Below are 22287 nucleotides of genomic sequence, written 5' to 3'. Positions count from 1 at the left end.
AGCATTTTCAGTTTTCACACTTACAAGTGTAACTGATTGTTTCTAAGGCCTTGATTGCAAACTCTAAACAGCACCTAATCTCCATAATTTTAGGAAAACTGTAAAAATAACTAGAATTTTTCATGCTGCTCAAGTAAAATATTTTTGAGGCAAGTGTAATGTACCTGTCATGACTGAAGATTGAAGTACATTTTCTCCTGATGTAAAATGCCTTTTGTCTCTGTAACTTTGGACTTGCCATTACTCTTCATATTGTCCTTTGTTTTCACCTTCAACACTGAAACAGTGGAATTTATTCTTTCACACCGGTCTTTTCCCACTGGGTTCTTCTTCTTATTGATTGGGCTGCCTGTTATCATCCCTGTGCTCCTAGTTATGGACACTGCACACTCCCATAGTCTGTAGCCGTGTATTAATCTCAGCTGTGATTTGTAATGGTAGTTTTCTGCACATTCCTAAATTGTTGAGAATACATTTTTAGAAATGTCTGTTGGTTGAGGGTACATATCCAGACATTTCTGAAGTTACTGTGCTGAAAGTGAGACACAGTTGCAGAATCTGAACAGTCCAAATTAAAAATAATAATAATAATAAAACACTCTTGTTGTCCAAAGTAGGAGGGCAGCAGTCACCCACAGTCTCACTGAAGAAATACAGTTCTGCCACCATTCGCAGCTTCATTAGCTTTCCATCTAGGGCCAAATCTGAGGCAGAACTGTCTTCCTGCTTTGCATTTTCGCATGAAGTGGTTTCTTCCTCTCTCACAGAACTCACACACTTGTTGCTCACTTTATGTTGCTCACTTAAAAAAAAAAAAAAAAAAAAAAAAAAAAGTTATATTAAAAAAATAGCTCTCTATGGTGAAGCTCTCTTTTTTTGGACTTACAATGTTGTACACTTTCAATACATTTCTTTCTTCCAGCACATGCCTTTTCCTCCTGGTTGTTCCTACAAAAAGCCCAGTGGTCAGAACTGTAATGTATAAGAATTTAGACATCCTTCTGGTTTCCATAAGACTTTTCAAACACCAAAAATTGAACATAAGAACAACTTCACTGCCTCAGACCAAAGTTATGTCTAAGTCAGTGACTCATCATCTTTCCTCTGGCCAGCGTTGGAGTATGGGAAAGAGTATAAGAAGACAGTAAGTTTACAGAGATATTTCCTCAGTATGTTCTTCCAGCCTGCAGTGATCTTCAGACTAGGAATTTCTGGAGACAAATATAGCCTCTCTGCATTAATTGCCTGTATTTTCTCTTATTAATTTTTTGCTATCCCTTTTTGCATACCTATAAACTTACTGCATCTTTTAGTTCTACAGATAAACTATGGAGTATGAAGCTATACCTCCTTGTAATAGCCTGAATCTGATGCCTTTTATTTTTTTTGTCGGCCTGTTTGTACACTCTGTCATCTGTTTTTATCTTCTTCATATGCAAAAATTGCTTAATCTATCTATCTGTCTAGGTGCTGAGAACTCCTGTATATTTTGTTGTTCCTCATTTATTATTTGTTCCGTACCTGTGGTGCACATAAACATCTGTGATGAATAGGAATCACGGTGTTGGCATCTTGCTAGGCTGAACAGCAAACTAAATAGAATCTAGTCATCAATCTGGAACATTAGCCAAGTATTTAAGCTTTCAAAACGTTACTACATTTTTCCATGCCTAATTTCAGATACCGTAGGCCTTGGGAAATGGCAGAGGCAACAGTAACCTGAGCCCTTGCAGCTCTCGTTTATTCTGTAGTGACAGACAGCGAATACTGCCGGAGAACAGGTCACGTGTATATCTCAAACCTGGCACTCCAGTTGTGGATCCCAGAAGAGACGTTTTTTTAAAAATTTGAGTCTTTAAACTTTTAGCCTTTAGTCCTTTAATTTACCAAGCCTTAGGTTCAGTTTATCAATTCAGCGTTCAACTTCCAACAGATGCATTGAGGCAGAGATCAGGTACGCAGATAATACAAATGCTGCTGTTAACATTCTCATAGCTCCAAACCTTCCAGTCTGCCTACCTGCCTGAGTGGGGTTACTCACCACTTACCATTTCTTTCCTTCATTAATGGCTTTAGCCATTAACCTCCCTTCTCTTAGCTACTGAGTTAGCTCTTTTGGCCTAGCACTAGTTAGCTTCTTGACCAAGCAGTTTGTTAATCAATGCCACAAGGCAGATTGTATGCTGTAGTCTTTATAAGCTGTTCCCTTGATTGCATGTGCATATAATGTAAAGCAATTGGTAGTAATTATGTAAGATAGAAGCTGTCCCCAAATGAAATTTGTTACACAGGAACATAAACAGGGGGGAGGATGTGCTTTCTTTGAGGGATCTGTTCACAGGAAAATGAGTTTGTCACGTAGACTGCAGCAGGGTAAGCACGCAGGTGCCATCCGGTGCTGCTGGGAGGATGCTTGACTCACTCAGTACTCAAGAGCAGTGTGTGAGTAACTGCAGCATGAAGTTAGGAGAAAGAAAAAGAGAAAATCACAGAAAGTTATTAATTGGGAAGGACTTTTTCCCTTGAATCTTTGTTTTTTTTTTTGGAAAGCTTTCCTCTTGCCTCCCAGTTTCTGGTTACAGAAGCAGGTAGTTGCCATAGAACAAATACAGTAAATAATGGAATCAGTAGTTTGATAAATACACAATATTCACTTCCCATAACTAAGGCAACTGAAAAGGGTTTAGCTTATAAATAAAAAAAAGCTTTCTGCAGATTAAACTTCAGAAGCTGTACACAGGCAGCTTCAGAATAACCACCAGCAGAGGTGCCAGCAACCGAATCAGATATCGCTGCTGGGAAAAAATGCATTCCTGAGTTTGACATCTGGGTCCTGCAGCTGGAGTGACTAGAAGAAGAAAGGGAAACAGTACAGACTGTCATCAAAAGGAGGTAGTGTTGCCAAGTGAGCATGGAAATTACATACAGATGCCACTTTTTTTTTCCTTAAGACAAATAGCTCAACTATACAAAAAAACAACAGCAACAACATCCAAAGATGTGCTTAGAAGTGCCTGATGGGTAAATGAGCTTTGCTTTTGCTCTTTTTTTTTTTTTTGTAAATACAACTGGAGATGTTAGATTTTGAAGTCAAATTTATAGTTGTATACATTTTAACATTTGAACAAACATGCTCAAAAGCATTTTATTTTATTTTATTTTATTTTATTTTATTTTATTTTATTTTATTTTATTTTATTTTATTTTATTTATGTATATGAAGGCGAAGAACAAACAGGGTATATTACAATTTTCTGAGTAACTTGTTGTTTTAGTTTTCCAGCCTGATACTTGACTTGCAATATATCACTCTTGCTCAGCACATCACTTAAACCACACAGGACCCACTATAACGATTCTTCTGAAAAGCTCCAACTATCTGAAAGAAAAATTAATCAGAATTACTTAGGTAGCTGTGATAACAGTAGAAAAGAATGGAGAAAGCCAGGGTGCAAGAGACTGTGTGTCCTGATCCAAAGCTTATCCACTGGCAGTCTCTGCTGATTTTAGCAGGTTTGCATAAGGTTCTAATCTGATCTTCTTCACTTCTTTTTAAGAGCATAAGTGAAGCTATGGTAACTGGGATAACTGAGTATTATAAGATTTGCTAGACAGAAGCATTGTACTTTAGTTCTGCCTTTTCTTTTATAAGATTTCAGGAAAGCTGTACTTGCATTGAACCCTTCTGTTGTGTCCCAAAAGCTTAATTATTAGTGATTATAGGGGGAAAAAGTTATAATAGGATACATTTAATGCATATAATATTCCATATGCCTTGCTTTTATTTCTGAATGATATTTCATATCTGAATTGATAACAGTGTAAGCCTGTATATAAACACCCTGAAATCGGTTATTGGACAGAATACTGTTTTCCATTTCTTTGTAGCTAGAATTAGTGTCATTTATTTGTTATTATTAATGTCAGTTAGTGTCATAAATCCTTTCATTTAAAAATATTTTTGTTGTTGTTGAAAATTTAATATATTTTATGTTACTACATCTCTTTAGCTTACATATTAAGCAAGCTCCTTTTCCTGTCATTGTTTCAGCCAAAACACAACTTTCCTAGAACCATACCTAGCATCTCAAAAGAGAAATAATCTGTTTTCACAAATAAAATGAGAACAGAAATCTAGACTTTAAAGTGCTTTAGAAGTTGTTTGGCTCATCAATATGATTCCTTCTGGGGAAGACAGATAATGAGATATATCCACTAACCCATATGTAGTGCTGTGTGTTGAACAGTCCCTTCTGTGAATACAAAAAAAAAAAAAAAAAAAAAAGCGTACCCTTTGTTGAAGAAGCGCTGTGCAGTGAGGGCAATAAGAAAAGTAAGAGCATAAACACTCACCAGGGGTGCTCTGATTACCAGAATACTAGCACAAGCTCTAAGTACACTGTGACTAGAGAAGATGCGAAAAAATGCTACAGAAATGGAGAAGAAAAAGGAAGAAGATTGTTTTCCTCTGAATTTTATTAATGGGATAAAGAGCTAGTTCTCGTTGGGATCCAAAAGTAATCTGTCTTGGAAACTGTTGAAAGCCATCCCATCCATTGAGTGTTAACCATCTTGAAATACATTCGTAGTCTAAATCTATTGTACAATTGAAAGATATCCGTATACTGGAATCAATTAAACCCTGTTGATAACCTCTGGGTAACGTAGAGGTCCTAAGGATCCCTCTTTGTTTACAAAGGTGGTCCCAGGGAAGTTGTGATGTCCTTAGTGGTGCACTCGTTCTGTATCAGTGTAAAGGTTGTACAGACACCAGGTACATCAAATTAGGCATCTTCTAAAGTAATAAAGCAACCTTAATCAGTAACTGTGTCATTGCCATGGTACCTGATTTTAGAAATAGAATATTTTTAAGGCCTCTCTTTTTCCATTACCAGACTTTCAGCATCTGAAAGGAGATTTCAGACTAAATTACTAAGAGTGACTGCTGTGGGAATGCTTATTTGGAGAGTAAGCAATTGCATAGGTGCTGATGAAATTCGGACTACTGATGTACTTGAGGAAAGGTAATGTAGTTTGGCAACTAAATATCTTCACTGAAGGACACTTTACATAATATACTACAATTTGAAAGGAAAAAAGCTTGCATCCAAATCAATCCTATACAAACAAGACTCTTTCTTGTTTAGTGTGCATTATAACTTGCTGTCTTGGTGCTATCTGAAGCAGCATCAATGGGTCTTGCTACCATTTGGGAAACCTGTGTGTATTTCAGTCACACATTGTTCTTGCAGGATTTCCTTAGGCTAAGCTGCAGAAGTGAAAGAGCTCCATTTAAGAGAGTTTGTGAATAACTAGGAAATGAGCATCAAACTAGGCATTATCTGAAGATGTTTGTTAACATGCAGGATGTTCCTTAAGGCCTCTATCTTGAATGAGAAGAGTGTTTATTCAGGATTGCTTTTTCAAAAAGCAAGAGTTCTTTTGCATGCATGTCACTATGGACCCTACTCAGGCAAAGAACTCTGTTTGATGCACTTGGCACAGGTCTACTTCTCTAGTTTCCTTGGATATACTGCTATATGCAGCCTTGTTTGGAAGATTATACCTTTTCAGTAGTGAGAATGGGCACAATCATTACCTTGAATGCTTGATGATAAACCGCTCCTTTTCTATTGCAAAGTCCTGACTTAAATAATGAATAAAAACTGTGGATCTCTACTGAGGGATCTCTAGAGGGGAAAAAATTTTGTGGAGCAAAGGCTCAGTACTTTACTAGAAGACCAGCTGTGACCTTTCCCTTTACCTTGATAAAATACTACTTTTCATATCCAGCTACAAGAAGAAATACCTTTGTATAGATAGCAGGCTCTACTTTCTAGAGGGTGTTAAAGAAAGTGATTTTTTATTGTACAGTGGAATGAGAAGCAGCTGGAGAAGAGAGTTTTAGAAAGTTTCCAAGTCAGAAGTACCAGCAAGGAGATAAATGGAATTAAAGTTTTTCTAACAAAATACAAGATTATGACCCAAAGTATAATCAGTTGGATTTGTGCGCAAAGTATAATCAGTTGGACATGTGTCAATGTGCTTGTATATATGAACGAGGAAGACAAACAATTTCTCTTTCCAGGAGAATGTTCTTTAGGCCTTGCCTACAAAGTCTATACTGATGAAATAACATCTAGGTGGCTACACTTCTATAACTTTCTGTAATATTGACAGAGTTTCAGAAGCAGTCTAAGGATCAACCTTCAGACTGTGAAATCATTAAACTGTGAAAGCCACCCACTAAAAAGTTAAGAAGGCATGAAGTATATCCTTGTTAATTCAAAGACAAAAGGATCCGTTCGTACATTCAGTCGTGTGCTCTTTGTATAAGCATTATCCTTATCTCTAGGGAGGCAAAGACTTAAAAGAATATACATACTATATTCATGCTTATCTAATTAATTTTCAGAGAGACTCCTAACTCAGCAGACAGTTTTTGTATATCAAAGTCAAAGGTCCTAACATATGCCAGCCTTCCTACACAGATGTTCTACATTTGATATCTAATAAATAATTAAGCACTGGCTTCAGTAAACCTACGCAGAATATAGATTTGGCTCATTTAATATTTGGAAAGCTACTTATTTTTTGACAAACAACATTCATTTAGATACAGTCGTTTGAATAAGTCAAGGTGAGTTTGTTGACAAGATCACTTTGAAGGCTCTGTCAGTTTATGTTAATTGAGTGCAAAATCACGCTGGAATACTGAATACGTTAACCATTTTCTACTTCGTGCCTGCTGACTTGTAAACCTTGAATTATTAGCTTTTTTACTTCAGATGGTTTTATTAATTGCCTACTTGGAGTGGAATGAGATCTCTTAAAAATGAGAAGAGCACAAGCTCTCCAGTTACAGTCTTCTCAGGTTCTTTAGCAGCAAAGCCATCGCGCACAGCGTACGGCACTACCTGCAGCTCAAGAGCAACAATAGAAGCATGGCTGGAGCATGGCTCCACCGTGCATGATCTAATTTCTCATCCTTTTGGAGTCGTAAACAATTAACTGTTTCTCTTCCGTAAACCCTGAGTAGTTATTGTAATGTAATGGAACAAAAACAAAGCATCTGGAAAGAAAAGAATTATAATTCAATTACCCTTTCCAATTAGAGAAAATGGTGGGCCTTTCCCTTGGTTTAGAGTTATAATAATCATTTGTAATCTCATTTAAAGGGGCTTATGGTTGCATTCATAAAACTGGGAGACATTAGGATTGACATGACCTCTTAGGTATCTAAAGAAATTATAGGCCTAGAGAGGTAGGCATATATCATTAACTCCTGAGCCGACAGCATTTATTATTTCTACTGACCTTTGGTTGGATTAAATGCAGTCATCAGAAAATAATTCCATTTCAAGTAGCTGAGAATTATTAACGGGTTTTGCTGATTCAGGATTAAGTGTACATCAGCGGCCTAAGAGCTCGTTAGGATGAGCTGTCCATTCACCTACGGAAAAGAAAGGAGAAAAAAACTGTAGCTATTTTATGTCTGGTGTACAGCGTGGATTATTGGTGTATGAATATTATCTGCAGCTCTAGTTTTAACCAACTAGAGAGTGGGAGAGTTCTGCAGTGGTCTAGACTCCATTTGCTAGATTTCCAAGAGAAATTTAGGTTTCTACAGATTGGATGCTTTAAACATAAAACTTAAAAGACTGTTGTTGAATTGCAGCAGATCTAAGTACCGAAACATCTACTGCTGCTTCTGAACAGAACCGCTTCATACTTGATAGCGCTGAATGGCAAAGTCTGAGCTGCCAAGCCGCTAGCAGAAGTCATAACCAAAGCACTTCCCAGCTTGTTTCAAGGACAGCGTTTGCTCCTAGAGGTGCTTTTATAAATGAACACCTAATCCTATATAAAACACTGAAGAGGAGAAGGAGGTGCCCTCTGCAAAAACAATGTTCTTTGTCAAGGGACATGGGTGCAAAAGCTCAGGTTTCCTTGCATGCTCTCCTGGGAGTGTGCCTAATCACCACTGTGTTTCAATACCCTGTTCCACATCATGTAGGTTTACCCTCGTTTTGCTTGCAGGCTGTGGCTTGTGCCTCATCATTTTCTCCAGTATTTGCCATTTGTAAGTTTAGGCAGCACCCTTCTCTGCACAATACCCTTTTAAAATCCAATTTGTGCATATCTGTTTCATGTATTTTATAGGAAGGGTGTCCTGAAGTTGTGAATTCTGATAGCATGATTGCACCACAGTCAGAGTGGTAAAGATTCATTACCAGGAGCCAGACAAGGAAGTGAGCTGATGAGGGCTGACTCTTCTGATGCACAACAGCAAATGATCTTAAAAATTGCAAAGCACAGGGATAGGTTCACTTTCTTTAAATGGATCTAATTGCCCCCTTTCTTCAGTAAACGAAATAATTCACATTGGTGTATTTCTGTGGTTGTATAAGCTGCATGGTGCATAGACAAACTAGTGTCTGTACATGATGCTGGTGTGTTAGCAAGCTTTTAAATCAAGTTGTTATTTCTTACTAAAGATTGTGCAGGTGAGATACAACTACATAATTTCTTCTTGAGAAACAGGTGGCAGCACTTAAAATCCTGCCTTCAGTAACTGTCCTCGCTGAAGATTTCACAATAGCAAGGATAACTGGCTACCTGCATCAATTTTGTGTAAATACTGCCTGATGGTAATTACAACTAGTTTGCAAAAATGTCTATAATCATTTACCAGTTTCCTATTGGAACAGAACTGAAGGTGGATTTTGATAAATAGGAGGAGGGGTGGGTAAATCACTTGTTTTCTTGTAATGCTTTTTGTTAAAAGTTTTAAGTAAGTTTGTATAAGATGATGCATCAGATTGGTTGCTTTTAGAGGGCATAACAGGTCCTAGTTCAGAGAGCAACTGAAAGAGCACATGTAGGGTGATGCATGTGGTACTAGCAAAAGGATTTTAAAATGGATTAGCTTTAGAAACTGGATTTATTCTACAAAGATACAAAAATCTTTGTTCTGAGTGTTAATTGTTACTGGAACTGCTGAATGAATGAAGAGGATCTCTTTCAAACACCTGGGTAGCAGAGTGGTTCTTAAATATCACAGACAAAGGATCTCGCGTCCTTCATCTGTCACAGTTTTTATTAGGGAGTGTCCACAAAGTGCTTGATGAAGAGGTGAAGTTTCATACCCATTAGCTTGTAGGAAGAAGCAAGAGTGAGCAGATCCAAGAATTAATGGCTCTGTAGTTTATTTATTCTCTGGACTCAACTATAGTTAGATGGGTGCACACTACACTCATGCATTCAGGCTCTTCCCTTCATTACAGAGTAGTAGGAGAGACGTACAGCTCCACACATTTACACCATACAATCCGAGCATATTTAATTTGGCTTCAGCATAACCAGGCTGACTGCTTTTCTTCAGTGGAACTAAGTTCAGGTTTGAGGCAGATATTTAATGTTTTCTTCCTGAGCATACTTCACACCAAGAGGCAATTTCTTCTTTCCGTGATCGATAGGATAATTAAAAGTAGAGAGAGTCACAGCATAATACTTAAGGTAAATTCTTGGCATTTTTCTTAATAGGAAGCCCTGTTAAAATTTAGTGGCTCTGTTAAACAGCGGACAGGCTCTCTACCTTTCAAGGAATCTGCTTTTAAAAAATATACATCACATTCAGAAAGTCCTGTGGACTATATATGAATGTAGATTTGGAGTTTGCGTTAACAAATGGCTACATTAAATCTGATGAGTGATATAAGTTATAATCAAGAACATGATTCATCACGCTATTACAGATCTCTTTAGTTTAAAATACCCTCACTTATTTGAGCCTTGTTTCAGGGAGAAGTCCACTGTCAGGTAGTCAGCGGGAATCATGGTTTGGTTACGGAGGAAGCAGGGCTCACCTCCCTTAGGCAGGGGCATCTGTTCTCTCTGCGCCTTGTCAGCCTCTTGCCCTCTACCTGAGAACCGTTTTATGTTTGTTTAACGCTTTGGCTGTTTACTCAGGGAAGTTTTGACAAGACAGCTAAACCAGTCTTAACAACTTGCTGCTCCCAAAAGGCAGGATCCCACTTCCCTCCCGGCTCCCAGGTGCCTCGTTCCACCCTCACTCACAAATGCTCTGGCTTTTGATGCTTTAGTGAGCCAATTCAGATCTATTCACTTTATTTTGCTGGTTTCTTTTTGTGGGTGGAGGGTTTCACAAAACATAGGGAACCGAGAACTCATTGCCATCGAAAGAAAAAGTTCAGCAAGTCTGCGTCACCGCTTTTCTTTCTTCCTGATCCATGTGCCTGGCAGCTTACTTTTTTATCATGGATATAGCCAGCCCTCTTTGTGAGTTAACTTCATTAAAATGGCATAAAATAAATTAGAAAAAAAAAAAAAAAAAAAAAAAGATGCTATCTATTTAGTCAATGAAATCTGTTCAAAAGACAGTGTGAGTGATTCTATAGATAATTCATGGCAGGATATAGGCTCACAGGACTAAGAATTGGAGAGTACTGAAGATACAAAATGAAAGGATTCAAAGACAAAGGGAGTGAAGGAGGTTGGAGACCTTCCCATCAGAGCAAACTATTAAATTGCTTCAAACTCCTGCAAAAAACAGTCTTCAGCAGCTGAACTGGCTTGCCAAGAGTCACATGTGCTGCAGGGGTAATAGTAAATGAGAGCAAGAAGGGCACTGTGAGGTGTGAGAAAATCCTTTCTGGCCCTGCTGATTATTAGATCAGCCCAGTTGCTGCATGTCAGTGCATCGTGAGAGCCCAGCTCCATGCAGGATAGCACCGTCAGAGAAAATTTTCCCAGTTGAAACACTGCAGTGGGATGTGGGAGAAAGACAGCAAGCAAGGGCACTGGGGGACAGGGCTGACCTGGAAGGCCATGAAAAGGAAGGTAGTCAAAAGTAAGGGCTGAGGACAGCAGGAATTCATTAGATCTACTTTGCTGTCAGGTTAAATCTAACATGAAACCATGCCCTTGTACAATAATCCCTTCGTCCCCATTATTCATGTTAGAGACTAGCTTCTCTTGCTGATACATCCCTGTACTGAGCTCCAGCAGTGCCCTCAACACTTGTATGATAGATGCAATTCCTTCCCCAAGGAGCAGGAAGAATGGATTGCAGGCTTGTGATGAAACCAGTTTTGACAGGACTCATCTATTGCTGTCACATTAAAATGTGCTTATTGAAAAACAGAATTACTGTCTTGCTTTTCACTGTTTTAGAGACAGTTGATCTAGGGAAACTGAGGCCCCAGTCTGGGCTTCTGCTAGCAAACGTACCAACATTTATCTCCTTGGTGAACTCATATAGACTGACTTGGCAGAATAAGCATTTTGAAAGATACTTTAAATACCTGATATTTTCCCCAAGAAAAAATAAAATAAAATATTAGCTTACAAGGGAGCAGAGCTGAAGAAGAGGGATAGGCATAAGAAAGGTGACAGGTGGAATGTCCAGTAAAAGGTTGAGTGGCTGGGAGAGGAAAATAAAGAAAGATATTCTTTGAACTTTTCAGGTTTATTTTTGGCTGTTGAGGACTGTTCTGCTCACCTTTGGCAAGCTGACACATTAGGAATTCTGCCAGTGATTATTATTGCTGTTCAGCCCTATTGCAGCCTTGCAGAGCGCATCGGTAAGGAGAGCAAACTCAGGGGCAGCTGGTGGTCGTGTAGCCGCCTTGGCAGCAGGGATGGCACTGACACACGGGTGAGGGATCCCCCAGCTGGGCTTACCCAGCCCTCTCCTGGGGAAGATCTGCCACATCAGAGAGTGCTGAGTAGAAATCAAGGAGGTAAACAAATGTTGCTGTGTTTGCGCTTTACGAAACTTGAGAATAAAAACAATCTTTGAGTTAAAACTTTGCATATGATGTAGAAGTAATTTATCTTTTTGGCTAAAGGAAAGCAGATGTTGGAAGGGAAATGCATGTGAGGACATAGAAACTTGTGAAGGCTGCATTTTTTCTTTGAACAGTTTCTCTTTACTTTTTCTTACTTGTCTAGGTTATGGTGTGTAGTCCTAACAGAATGGAACCACTGCAAATTCTATAAAGTTATATTTCTAAAGGAAAAGTCAAGTAGAATAGAAGTTGTAAGAAGGGGATAGTAGAAACAAAACAAAACAGCCCAACATCTCACAACGTATCCCTTCACAAAATCCCTAATAATTTCTGCTCAGTTTGACAAGTTTGTGTGGTAAGAATCTGTTCTGGTGTGAATTCCAAAAGATAAGGATATTTAAAATGTTGACCTATTTCTTTCAAACATTATGCCACTACAGACAAATTATTATCAGACTGTTGATAGCTGGGTATGCAAAGCTTGCATGCCTCTAGTAAGAGAAAGCCTTTTTGCTGAAAATTTATTTCTGTTAGGCTCACCAGAACAATTCCACCTGCTCCATACTGGAAGATCTAATTTCTCGTAGGTCTCTGGCTGCAGCTGAAATCAGAGGAACTCATAATCTTCATTTGTAATTGATTTGGGCTAGAAGGTCATACTCTTTAAGAAGCATAATTCTTTAGGTACTCTGACCTCTGAGTTCAGCAGGAGCTTGTCACTGAAGCCTCCTGCCCTTTTAAGAAAGTCGTCATTTTAATTAATATCTTCTCTATCTGCAATGAGTCCGGACTTCTTGGAAAGTCAGTAGTAGCTTTCCAGGAGCCTGGATGACTTGTATCAACAATTGAAAAAGGTGCTTATAATCTACATCGTCATCCATATGTAAATTTATTTGTATCTCTGTCTAAAGTGAGCACAAAGTGTGCTACAACTACTATTAAAATTTAGTTTCAAAACCAATAAGCGTAGCATTATTTTCTCCATGTCTTGAATTCTCCATTACTAGAATGATAGGAAGATAGTAACAGCATTGATGTTGAAACAAATGGTCTTTAAACTTCATCCTGATAAAGATTAATTATTTTCAGGGAAAAATAAAATGTTAACAGAAGATTTGTTGAATAAAGAGAAAAGATTTTAAGAATCTGTGCCTCCCTTACAAGAAATAATCCCAGTGCTCATAGAATTTCAATTGACATGTGATTTATGACTGTGAAAAAGAGTCTATCGCTCTTTCAAAACATAAAGTGTGGGAGTGGCATCCTTTGAGCAAAAACTCTGGTGCCCTATCTGCTTAAGTGTTTCCTAAGTTTCAGCACTATGAGAATATGAGAATGCTCCATTGTTAGGGGATTCTGGAGGCATGCCTGGATCAAGGAAGTGCTTCCTCGTCATGCTGTTTCCTTTCCCAAACAATATAAAAAATGGCCTTTTCAGCCAAACATCTAGAGGTGGTCACTTTGTACATTGTCCAACTAGAGCTCAACCATCATGAGATAAACCATTCATTTGTATGAATGGCTCCATGTTATGTCTGCGACTTCCTTTTTATTTTCATGGTGATTTTGTTTTGATTTATGTATATGCATAGGAGTTGAACCCCCTCTACAATGACTGCGTCATAGGACCAGCCAAGAAAAAACAAGACACGCCACCTCTATAGCCTGCATACATTAGCTCTGACACCCTCACAACCACTCGGCTTCTCCCATCCTCCTCAAATGGGGACTCCGCACAACCTGATCAGGAGGAGTGCAAATACACCATACAAATAACGGGTTATTGTGTAATTTTATCCCACTGCTTGAAGTAGTCTAACTTTACCCACAAACAGCATTTCAGATGAAGCAAAAGTAAGTTCATACATCTGTTCCTTTCTTGGTTTAGACTCGCCTGATCCAAAGGATTTCTAACTAATCTTAAGCACTCACCAGGCGTGCATTATAGTATTAGGTGAATATCCACGTTTCAGTCCAGGCACTGCTGCCGGCACATTGCATCAGCCATAGCAGGCAAATTCTGAATTCTGTAGAGAGTCTTTGTAAATAAATTATAATGTCTTTGTAAATACATTCTATTTTTTTAATTTACCACATAACTTTTTTAAGACGTGAAAGCATTTTAACTGTTTTGTAAACAGTCCTCATGTCTGTTTTCTATATCTCAGGTTGCATATTTAAAGTAGTTGAGCTATTGTTTTACACCAAATAAGTGCTGAGATTATGCATTTTGTATATCTTAAAGAAAAAAATCATAACAGTATTCTCTATGCTAGACAGGAAAAAATTGGAAAGACTTGGAAAAGCTCCTTGGAAACTTTGGAAAGTTCTCCATGTATGTGGACTTGTTTGCTGTATATATTTCATAGTTATGGCTATTCACCTTTGTGACTAAATTTACACTTTGAGAAATACATTTACAAGAAATACTTTTGATTCACAAAGGCATAAAAACAGTCATGGCCTCAACAAAAATCTGCTTACAGGCAATGTGGCTTTAAAAGGGAATTAATTGATATATATTTTTTAAACCAATTTAGTATATTTGTAGGAGCTTTGAGTGAAATTTGTTTGAAACATACTCAGAGGTAAAAGGACAGAATTGGAATCATGCTTTCTTATTGTTTCCTCATGGCAACTTTGTTCAATTTGCAAATATGTTCTCTATTACCCCTACAGATATATTCGTATTTATTGATGGATAAAGTTGTTTAAAAATGCGTGGTTTTTGATTCATGTCTTTGCTGGAGCCAAACCCCAGTAATCTTTTTAAATACATCCTTCTGTTCGTAGTGTCACTAATTCTACTGAGAACAATGGCAGTGTTATAAAACTAATGTAGGTCTCATCTCTCTGTGGCTCAGGTTCTGTTTTAATATGGGTTTTCTACACATATGCTTTCTGTTGATTGTTTAAAGTGTCCTTTTGGTGGTCTTTGGCAGTAACATGGTCTGCTGGGGTTATTCCAGCTTGCACCCTCTTTCCTGCTAACTCTGCGAGAGGTAACAGTTGGCTGACTGTGAAGTATAATGGGAATAATCTAAGTTAATGCTAGAGGGCTCTAAACATTTCCTCAACAAATAAGCAGTGGTGTGTTGATAGCCAGTAAGTATTTTATAAGTGCAATTAAGTCACAGTGATTGATTGGGCTGGGGTGGAAATCAGAATCTTTTAGAACAACAAATTCTTCATGGGGAAATGCTCACTAAATTAAGAAAACACACAAACGAACAACAAAAACAAACCATTGGAGAAGTTCTGCTCCCATGTCACGTTTTCCTCGTTTCTCAACTCTGTGAGGAGAAATTTGATGAAAGCAAGACCTTTTGTTTCGTGAGATTGTATCATTTTCTATTGTTAGTTTATGTTATGCCAAGTGAAGTTACACATTTGAGTTTAATTGATCCAAAAGGTTAGTTACTAAAAGGGGGGGACCTGCTTCCTCTCTTTTTACCTCTTCCTCTTACTTTTCTCTCCCTGTGCCTGGCTCCAGGTTACAGGGTCTTGCCCTTTCCTAATGCTTTTTGGACACCTTGTTGAGCTAATTCAGTTCACTAAACTGCTAATTTTTCCTGCCATGTTAGCTTTGTGCTGATTCAGCAAACTGAGTCAGCTCAACACAGAATCAGATGACTATTGCAAAAAGTCACTGGAAGCATGCAGGATGCAGCCAAGGTGCTGCAGCTTCCTGACTGAAGAGCAGGGGAGGCGAAAGCAGAAAGGTCTTGCATTTATGAAAATATCTAAAATAAAACATACAATTTAATATATGGTTTAACATGGTGAGACATACATTCAGTTACTGTGCTTATGAAAAGACATTTTTTCTGAGTTATATCACTAAATATCCATGTTGTTCATTTCACTTAAGTTCTATGTGACAAATAGCATTGTTTATTTTTTGCCTTTTCAGAAGACTACCGAACTGTTAACTATTTAGATAAGTAGCAGTTGTTTGTTTTTAGTGTAAGAACATACAAATATTCCCCATGACACTTTCCTCTTGCATATTTATTACTTTTGAACACACTCTAACATGAAGATATGGCTAACTTAGAGAAGATTAATTATTGGAAATTCTAGTGTGGCTAGTTCCTACTAAAAAAGTCAAAAAATCCATTATGTACCTTTTTTTAAAAGAAAATCAACAGCGTTATATAAAGAAAATGTGGATGTAGATGGGACAGGGAAAGCTCTGTAGAGACAAATACCTTCCACAGTAGACATAATCCAAGGACTTTAGTTCAAACAAGGTCAAATAATAAAATGTCTTCCATTCAGCTACTTTTGATTATTGTTAGCATGTGAAACTAAACTTAGAATAGTACAAGGCAGAAAAAGTGTATCATTGACTTTATATGTATGGCATGAAGGTTAGTCACATGCAGTACTCAGTTTGACACTTCAGAGGCTGTGAGCATTAGCAAGTGCTTGACTAGATAGCTTTTCATTTGTGGATGTTTTGCTCTCAATCTTTGTTTAATGATAGTTTAAGTCATTCTAAGGAAGATGTTAACCGGGGGTAAATGCATTCTGGTTAAGAAAAACAAAACCCAACAAACGATCTCGAACTCACAGGTGTCAACTGAACAATCAGTATACTGAAACTCGTTTTCCCCCTATTCATCTAAGAGCCATGCAGTTTTCAAAATTATTGTGCAGTGAGTATTGTACTTAAAAGCATTGAGAAGCACATTTAACCTGAAATAAAAATACCACTCAAAATAACTTTTTGTCATATACTTTTATTTACCTCGAACAGAAAAGTTTGCAAACCATCAACTACTGAGAATGGGGAAAAAAAACCTAGCATGTAACAGAGGTGGCTTTGGTTATAAGTGCCATTTCTACAGCAGAGTTAAGCTATTGTAAACCAAACATCTCGTAGTAAGGTAAAAATCTCCAGCAAAAAGTTTTCCTTTTTTAAGAATTTAACAGCAACACTGAAAACATTTACATATAAACAACAGAAATATTTTCTAAACTTTTAACAGCCACTTGCTACAATCCAGAAGTGTTTAGTTCACATATCTATACAAACAAACAAGCACTAAAACTTTTGTGAACTAACCACTTGTCCACAGGACCTGCCTAGACAGTTTATCATCAATACGAAAGTTTTATATAAATAAGTCAATTAAACTCCACAGAGACTAAAAGAAACAATAAAAAAATCCAACTGTAAATAAATCTGTACATTATGGTCAGTCTCATTCTTGAGCAACTTTTAAAGTGTCTCTTTACAAAATGATGGCAAGGGGCAGTGTTAGCTGGAATGGAAACTCGATGACTCCGACTCTGTAGAAACAGAAGAATGTCCCCCACGTTTGCTTTTTGAAAGAATCTTGAGGCTTGATCCTCTGCTAACTGATGTCAAGGCGTTTTGTGCTGATGTCTTGAATTTGGCACCCAGGAAGGCATAGAGAATCGGATTCAGGCAGCAATGGAAGAATGCTAGGGCTTCTGTAATGGAGATCCATTTATGCACGATCGTCTCCAAGCTGCAGCGATGTCTGATGACTCCAAGCAAGATGAATGTATCTATGCTGATGCCAATGTAATACGGCAGCCAGCAGGCAAAGAAGGCGAGGATGAGGATGACTGTTGTCTTCAAGGCTTTGCGCTTCTGGTGGCCTTTTGAATGTGACAGCTTAGATATTATAATACAGTAGCATGTCAGGATTATCAGACCAGGCAAGACAAGTCCTACCAAGATATGCTGAAATCTGAACGAAATCAGCCAGTTCTCATGAGGGTATATGCGATCACACAGATACTTTCCTTCTACTTCACTAGTACTGGCAAAAATTATATCAGGCACTGTCAGAAGCACGGCGGGTAGCCACACGCCTACATACACCACCTTCTCAGCCAACAGCTTTCGTGGGCGCTGGCTGTTGGTGGCATGGACTATTGCCAGGTAACGATCTAAACTTATAAAGGCCAGAATCAAGACACTGCTATAGAGGTTGACTGTGTAAATGACGTGAACTGCCTTACAGAGCACATTCCCAAAGTACCAGCTTATCGCCGCATCCACAGACCAGAACGGCAAGGTGATGACGAAAAGGAGGTCAGCCACAGAGAGGTGCAGCCTGTATTTATCAGTCATGCTCCTCTGCTTCTTCTGGTAGCCCATAACAACAATAACCAATCCATTCCCGATTATTCCCGTTAGGAAGATGATGGAGTAGATAGTCGGCAAGAAGATCCGGTTGAAATCAGCGTTTTCATGCTGGAAGCAGGGCTCTCCGTAGTCTCCGTAGTCACCTGAGCCGATCTCATCCGTGCCATTATCAGAAAATTCGATGATTAGCCCAGAGGACAGCTGAAAAAAAAGAATTAAAATTAGATATTAGCACTTTAGAAAGGTTCAGTCTATGTAACATGCTATATGATGTGTTAGGACACTAAGCAGTGTCCATCACCACAAAGCGGCAAACTTTTTGAAGCCCAAATACCTGATGTATAGATGTATGATGTATATAAAACGTTCAGCAAATAGGAGCTAATCAAGAACAACTTGCTTTGTCCTTCTCTGAGGAGTTAAGCCCTTGTAACCGAGGACGGGATGGAAGGGCAAGGGCTCGCTAAGGGTTCCCCGTGAGCCAGCCTCCCCTCGGGACACCTCGGCGCTACCTCCACGCCGAGCGCACACGGGAGCCGCAACGCGGTGGCACCGGGACGGGCCCTCGGAGCGCCGCGGAGGGGCCGGGGCCGGGTACCCGTGCGGCGGAGCAAGCCGAGGGGCTCCCCCTGGGCGCCGTGCCTGAGGCGAGCGGTGGAAAAAGGAAGCGAAATTCTGGCGAGGGCACGAAAAGCGCGCCCGGAAACCACCAACGGTCCGGGCACGGCGCTGAGGGGCGGCGGGGCGCTGGGGCGGCCACCTGGCCCCTCGCAGCCCCGTCGGGGGGCGGCAGGCGGCGAAGCCCGGGGGCACCCAGCGCTACGGGGGGCAGCACCCGCAGCCGGAGCCCCGAGGGAAGATGCCGGGACCCTCCCGGAGCCCCAGGGCAGCGCGGACAGCGGGGCCAACCCTCCCCTGCTTCGCGTCGCCCCCCTTGGGCTCGCAGAGCACGGAGCGGAGCGAGAACACCCCCGGCCCCTCCGTGCGCTGCTGCCCCCCGGCACTTACATCCAGGCTGTCGAGGCTGGCGTCCATGCTCCGAGCCATGCCGAGCTCTCCTCTGGCAGCCGCCCCGGCGGGACGCGGCCCTTTATCAGTTCCCTACCGCCCCCCCCCCGCCCCGGGGGCAGCCCCCGCCTGGCTCCTCCCCGACGGGTGGCACCGGGGCCCGGCCTCGGGCCGCCCTTTGTCCGCCTGGGGGCGGCTGGCGGGGCGCTCAGCCCTCCGGGGGGGGCTGTCCGCATCGGGGAGAGCCCCCCCTCAGGCGTCCCGGGCAGGTGGGGTCCCCCCGCAGCCCCCCGCAGCCCGGGGTTGGGGTCGGGGTCGGGAGGCAGGGCAGGAGCTGCAGGTGCCCGGCATCTCGGGGCTCGGGGCAGCGGGGCACCGCGGGCGGTGCGAGTGCTGAGGAGACAATGGGGTGAAGTGGAACAATAGGAAACGGGACGAGAATAAAACGAGCCGCCAACTTCAGCGAACATCAGGGATTTTCTAAAAATAGTGAAAACCCGTTTCTTTATTTTTCTTTATTTGCCCGCTAGTATCAGGAACTGCTCGTCTCCAGCCTCGAGGCGAGAAAATTACCTTTTTAAAGGTGAGGGCTGAGCATCCTCGGTTCGGACCTGTTTCTGGTACTTGGACAGTGTAAAACAAAAGAGAAAAAAAAAAAACTAAAACTGTGGATACAGGATAAAAATAGCAGTCATAAAATAGGTTTGCAAGGGAAAACTAAGCCAAATAAAAATAAAAGAGAATCATGAATTCCCTTTACAGGTATCCCTAGGGACTCAGTGCTGTTGATACTCATGCAGGTAGACTAATTTGCAGAAATGTTTTCTACTAGTTTTGATGAGAGTAGTTTTCTTTCTTTTTCCCATGATTTCACAACTCACAGCATAGTGAGTAATTACACTGGGAATGATTGATTCAGCTATATGGATTTAGTCTTTACAGTTGGAATTTGGGAAGAAGCGAAGAAGAGGGGAGAAGGGCATTCTGTATGTAATAACAATGTGCTCAGATTACACTGGCAGTCTCAAGGGATGAATAAAGTGAAAGTCTGTCAAAAACTTTATTCTTAAATCCTCCTCTTGCCAGTTTGCATGGCCTGAGTTAGCTACCAGTTTTAGATATAAAGATTATTTGCAGGTATTTGACAAGAGCTACTCTCCGACTATTCTCCTAATAGTCCTAACTCTATTCCCCTAACTCTAGAACTTCTTATGCACTCTCATGTTTATGACTAGTATAGAAAGATCGAATCACAGGATGGCGTGGGTTGGAAGGGGCCTTGAGGAGGTTGATCCAGAACAACCTCCCTGCCATGGGCAGGGACACCTCCCACCAGCCCAGGTTGCCCAAAGCCCCATCCAGCCTGTCCTGAAATGCTTCCAGCAATGGGGCAGCCACAGCTTCTCTGGGCAGCCTGTGCCAGTGCCTCACCACCTAATATCTAATCTAAATCTCCCTTTTTTAGTGTAAAGCCATTACTCCTTGTCCTATCACTATACTCACTGATAACAGAGTTCCTCTCCTGCATGCTTGTGGGCCCCCTTTAGGTACTGTCAGGCTGTTGCTTATATTTCCTTTTGTTAAAAAAATGGTATGTAAGGTATGACCCCTAATGTCATTATGTACTTTAACTGGATCATAATTCGATAGACATTCAGATTTTGTCAGAAGCTCTGGAATATCACATGTAAGTTGCTTTAAAGGCAGACTTTAATTGATTACAACTCCGGAATTAACAGTCTTCAGAAAACTCTACTTTGAGTTTATGTCTGGAAAAATGTAAGAGAAGCACCATACCAGAACTCTGTAGAAATAAAAACTCTTCTACTGAATCCTCATTTTAAGATACTAGACCTAGCCTTAGTTTGTGATATTTCTACCCTTCTGAACTCCTTTGAGAAAGAAAAAAAAAAGTATGACAAAATTATAAATATTCCCATTTTCTCTTTATTTTCTGTAGAACCTATGATGCATTCACTACTTTGTACAAATGGGAAAATACATGCCCTGAGTAATCTGCCATTCGATGACCAGGCAGAGAAATGGGCAGTAAAATGAGATGAGGGATTTTCATATAGGGATGAGTGGGATCACTTCTGTAGAATCATCTTTCACTTTTTCTTGTATGGAGGATACCCAGCTGGCGGCACCAGGAATTGCTGTGCAGTTTGCAGCAAAGGTGTGCTTTTTGAAAGGCTCTCCAGCCTACTGAACTTGCAAACATGTGAACCAGATTTTCAGACATAGTCATGTTGAATAGGTACTAAATAATGGATTGGGACATGGAAGAATGTATCCTACCTTGCCAGAAGTTCCTGTGGTGGCTGATGCATTTTTATGGAGAATGTGTTCTCATCTGGGAGGGGCACAGAAGATTCAGCACCGCTCCTTCTTCGGTTACACAGTGCAGGGCATTAAAATATAACCGTAGTGCAGATGGTTTGTGTTCAGTGGTAGAGGATGAAAAAAAAAAGGTACACGAACTCTAGAGCGATTTGACAAGTCTGAGGACTGGTTGGCTGTTTATTGGGGTGCATAGCATGGATTGCATTAACGTGTGAGGTATCCATATGCACAGTACTGAAGGTGTAGTTACAGTGCAAGTAGCCAAGTGTTATCATCGCACCTTGGTTTTGCCATGCAGGTAGGCCCGTAACAGAAAAGGATATTACCTGGAAATTGATTTAATTAATTAACAGGATAGCAGGCAGTGACCCAGACGGTTATTTGTGTTCACAGATAACATAAGAAATTCGGAAGTGGTGAATAATCTAGTTCCATGGATTGGCTCTGAAGCGTAGTAGTGCTGAGTGGTGGTAAATTCGGGGATTGATACCCTATCTGACGAGACGTTGCTGAAACGTGTTGGGATGAAGGTCCTCTGAAGCTAGCAGTCACACTGCTAGTTTGTTATCTACAACCCCTTTTGTTTCTCCTATCAGAAAATCCATGTGAAAACTTCCTTTGTTGCTTGGAGGACCATCGAGGGCAAGTTAATGATTCCCAAAGTGATAAAAGAAGGGGGCCATTTCTGCAGAGCATGTAATTCAGAGAGTTAGCTACAAATCTTCTTAAGACGCAGTTAGCAAATAGCAATTTTCAAGCTTGTTTTGCATTACATGTTTTTCTGGTCCATGAATTACTGTGAAAATCAGACACTTCCTAACCCATGTAATATGCATTTTGTTTCCGAAAGTGTGCCCCCTGAGATGCAAAATTTTACATGTTCTTACACTATTAAGCTAACAAAATAATTCCCCAAGTTGTGAATCATCAACCTATTTTTTGTCTTCTAAAAAGAAACATAAAGTGCTGCTCGTGCATGAGCAAAAAAATTTG

At 40.2% G+C, this 22287-nt stretch overlaps 1 protein-coding gene across 1 annotated transcript; it reads right to left on the bottom strand.

Annotated features, from left to right (window-relative positions):
• Window positions 1-16549: 16549 nt before the first annotated feature.
• Window positions 16550-18989, bottom strand: CXCR4 (C-X-C motif chemokine receptor 4). Its single transcript, XM_084288803.1, has 2 exons — window positions 18949-18989; window positions 16550-18141 (listed from the first exon to the last, which is right to left on the bottom strand). Exons 1-2 carry the CDS (start codon window positions 18985-18987, stop codon window positions 17080-17082), a joined length of 1101 nt encoding a protein of 366 aa, XP_084144929.1. The 5' UTR covers window positions 18988-18989; the 3' UTR covers window positions 16550-17079.
• Between the last annotated feature and the right edge of the window lie 3298 nt (window positions 18990-22287).

This window comes from Netta rufina (genome assembly GCF_964035555.1).
Source record: "Netta rufina genome assembly, chromosome: 6".
NCBI classification, from domain to species: Eukaryota; Metazoa; Chordata; class Aves; order Anseriformes; family Anatidae; genus Netta; species Netta rufina.
The sequence above is the reverse complement of the archived record's forward strand: the minus strand, read 5'-3'. Positions and strand labels throughout refer to the sequence as shown.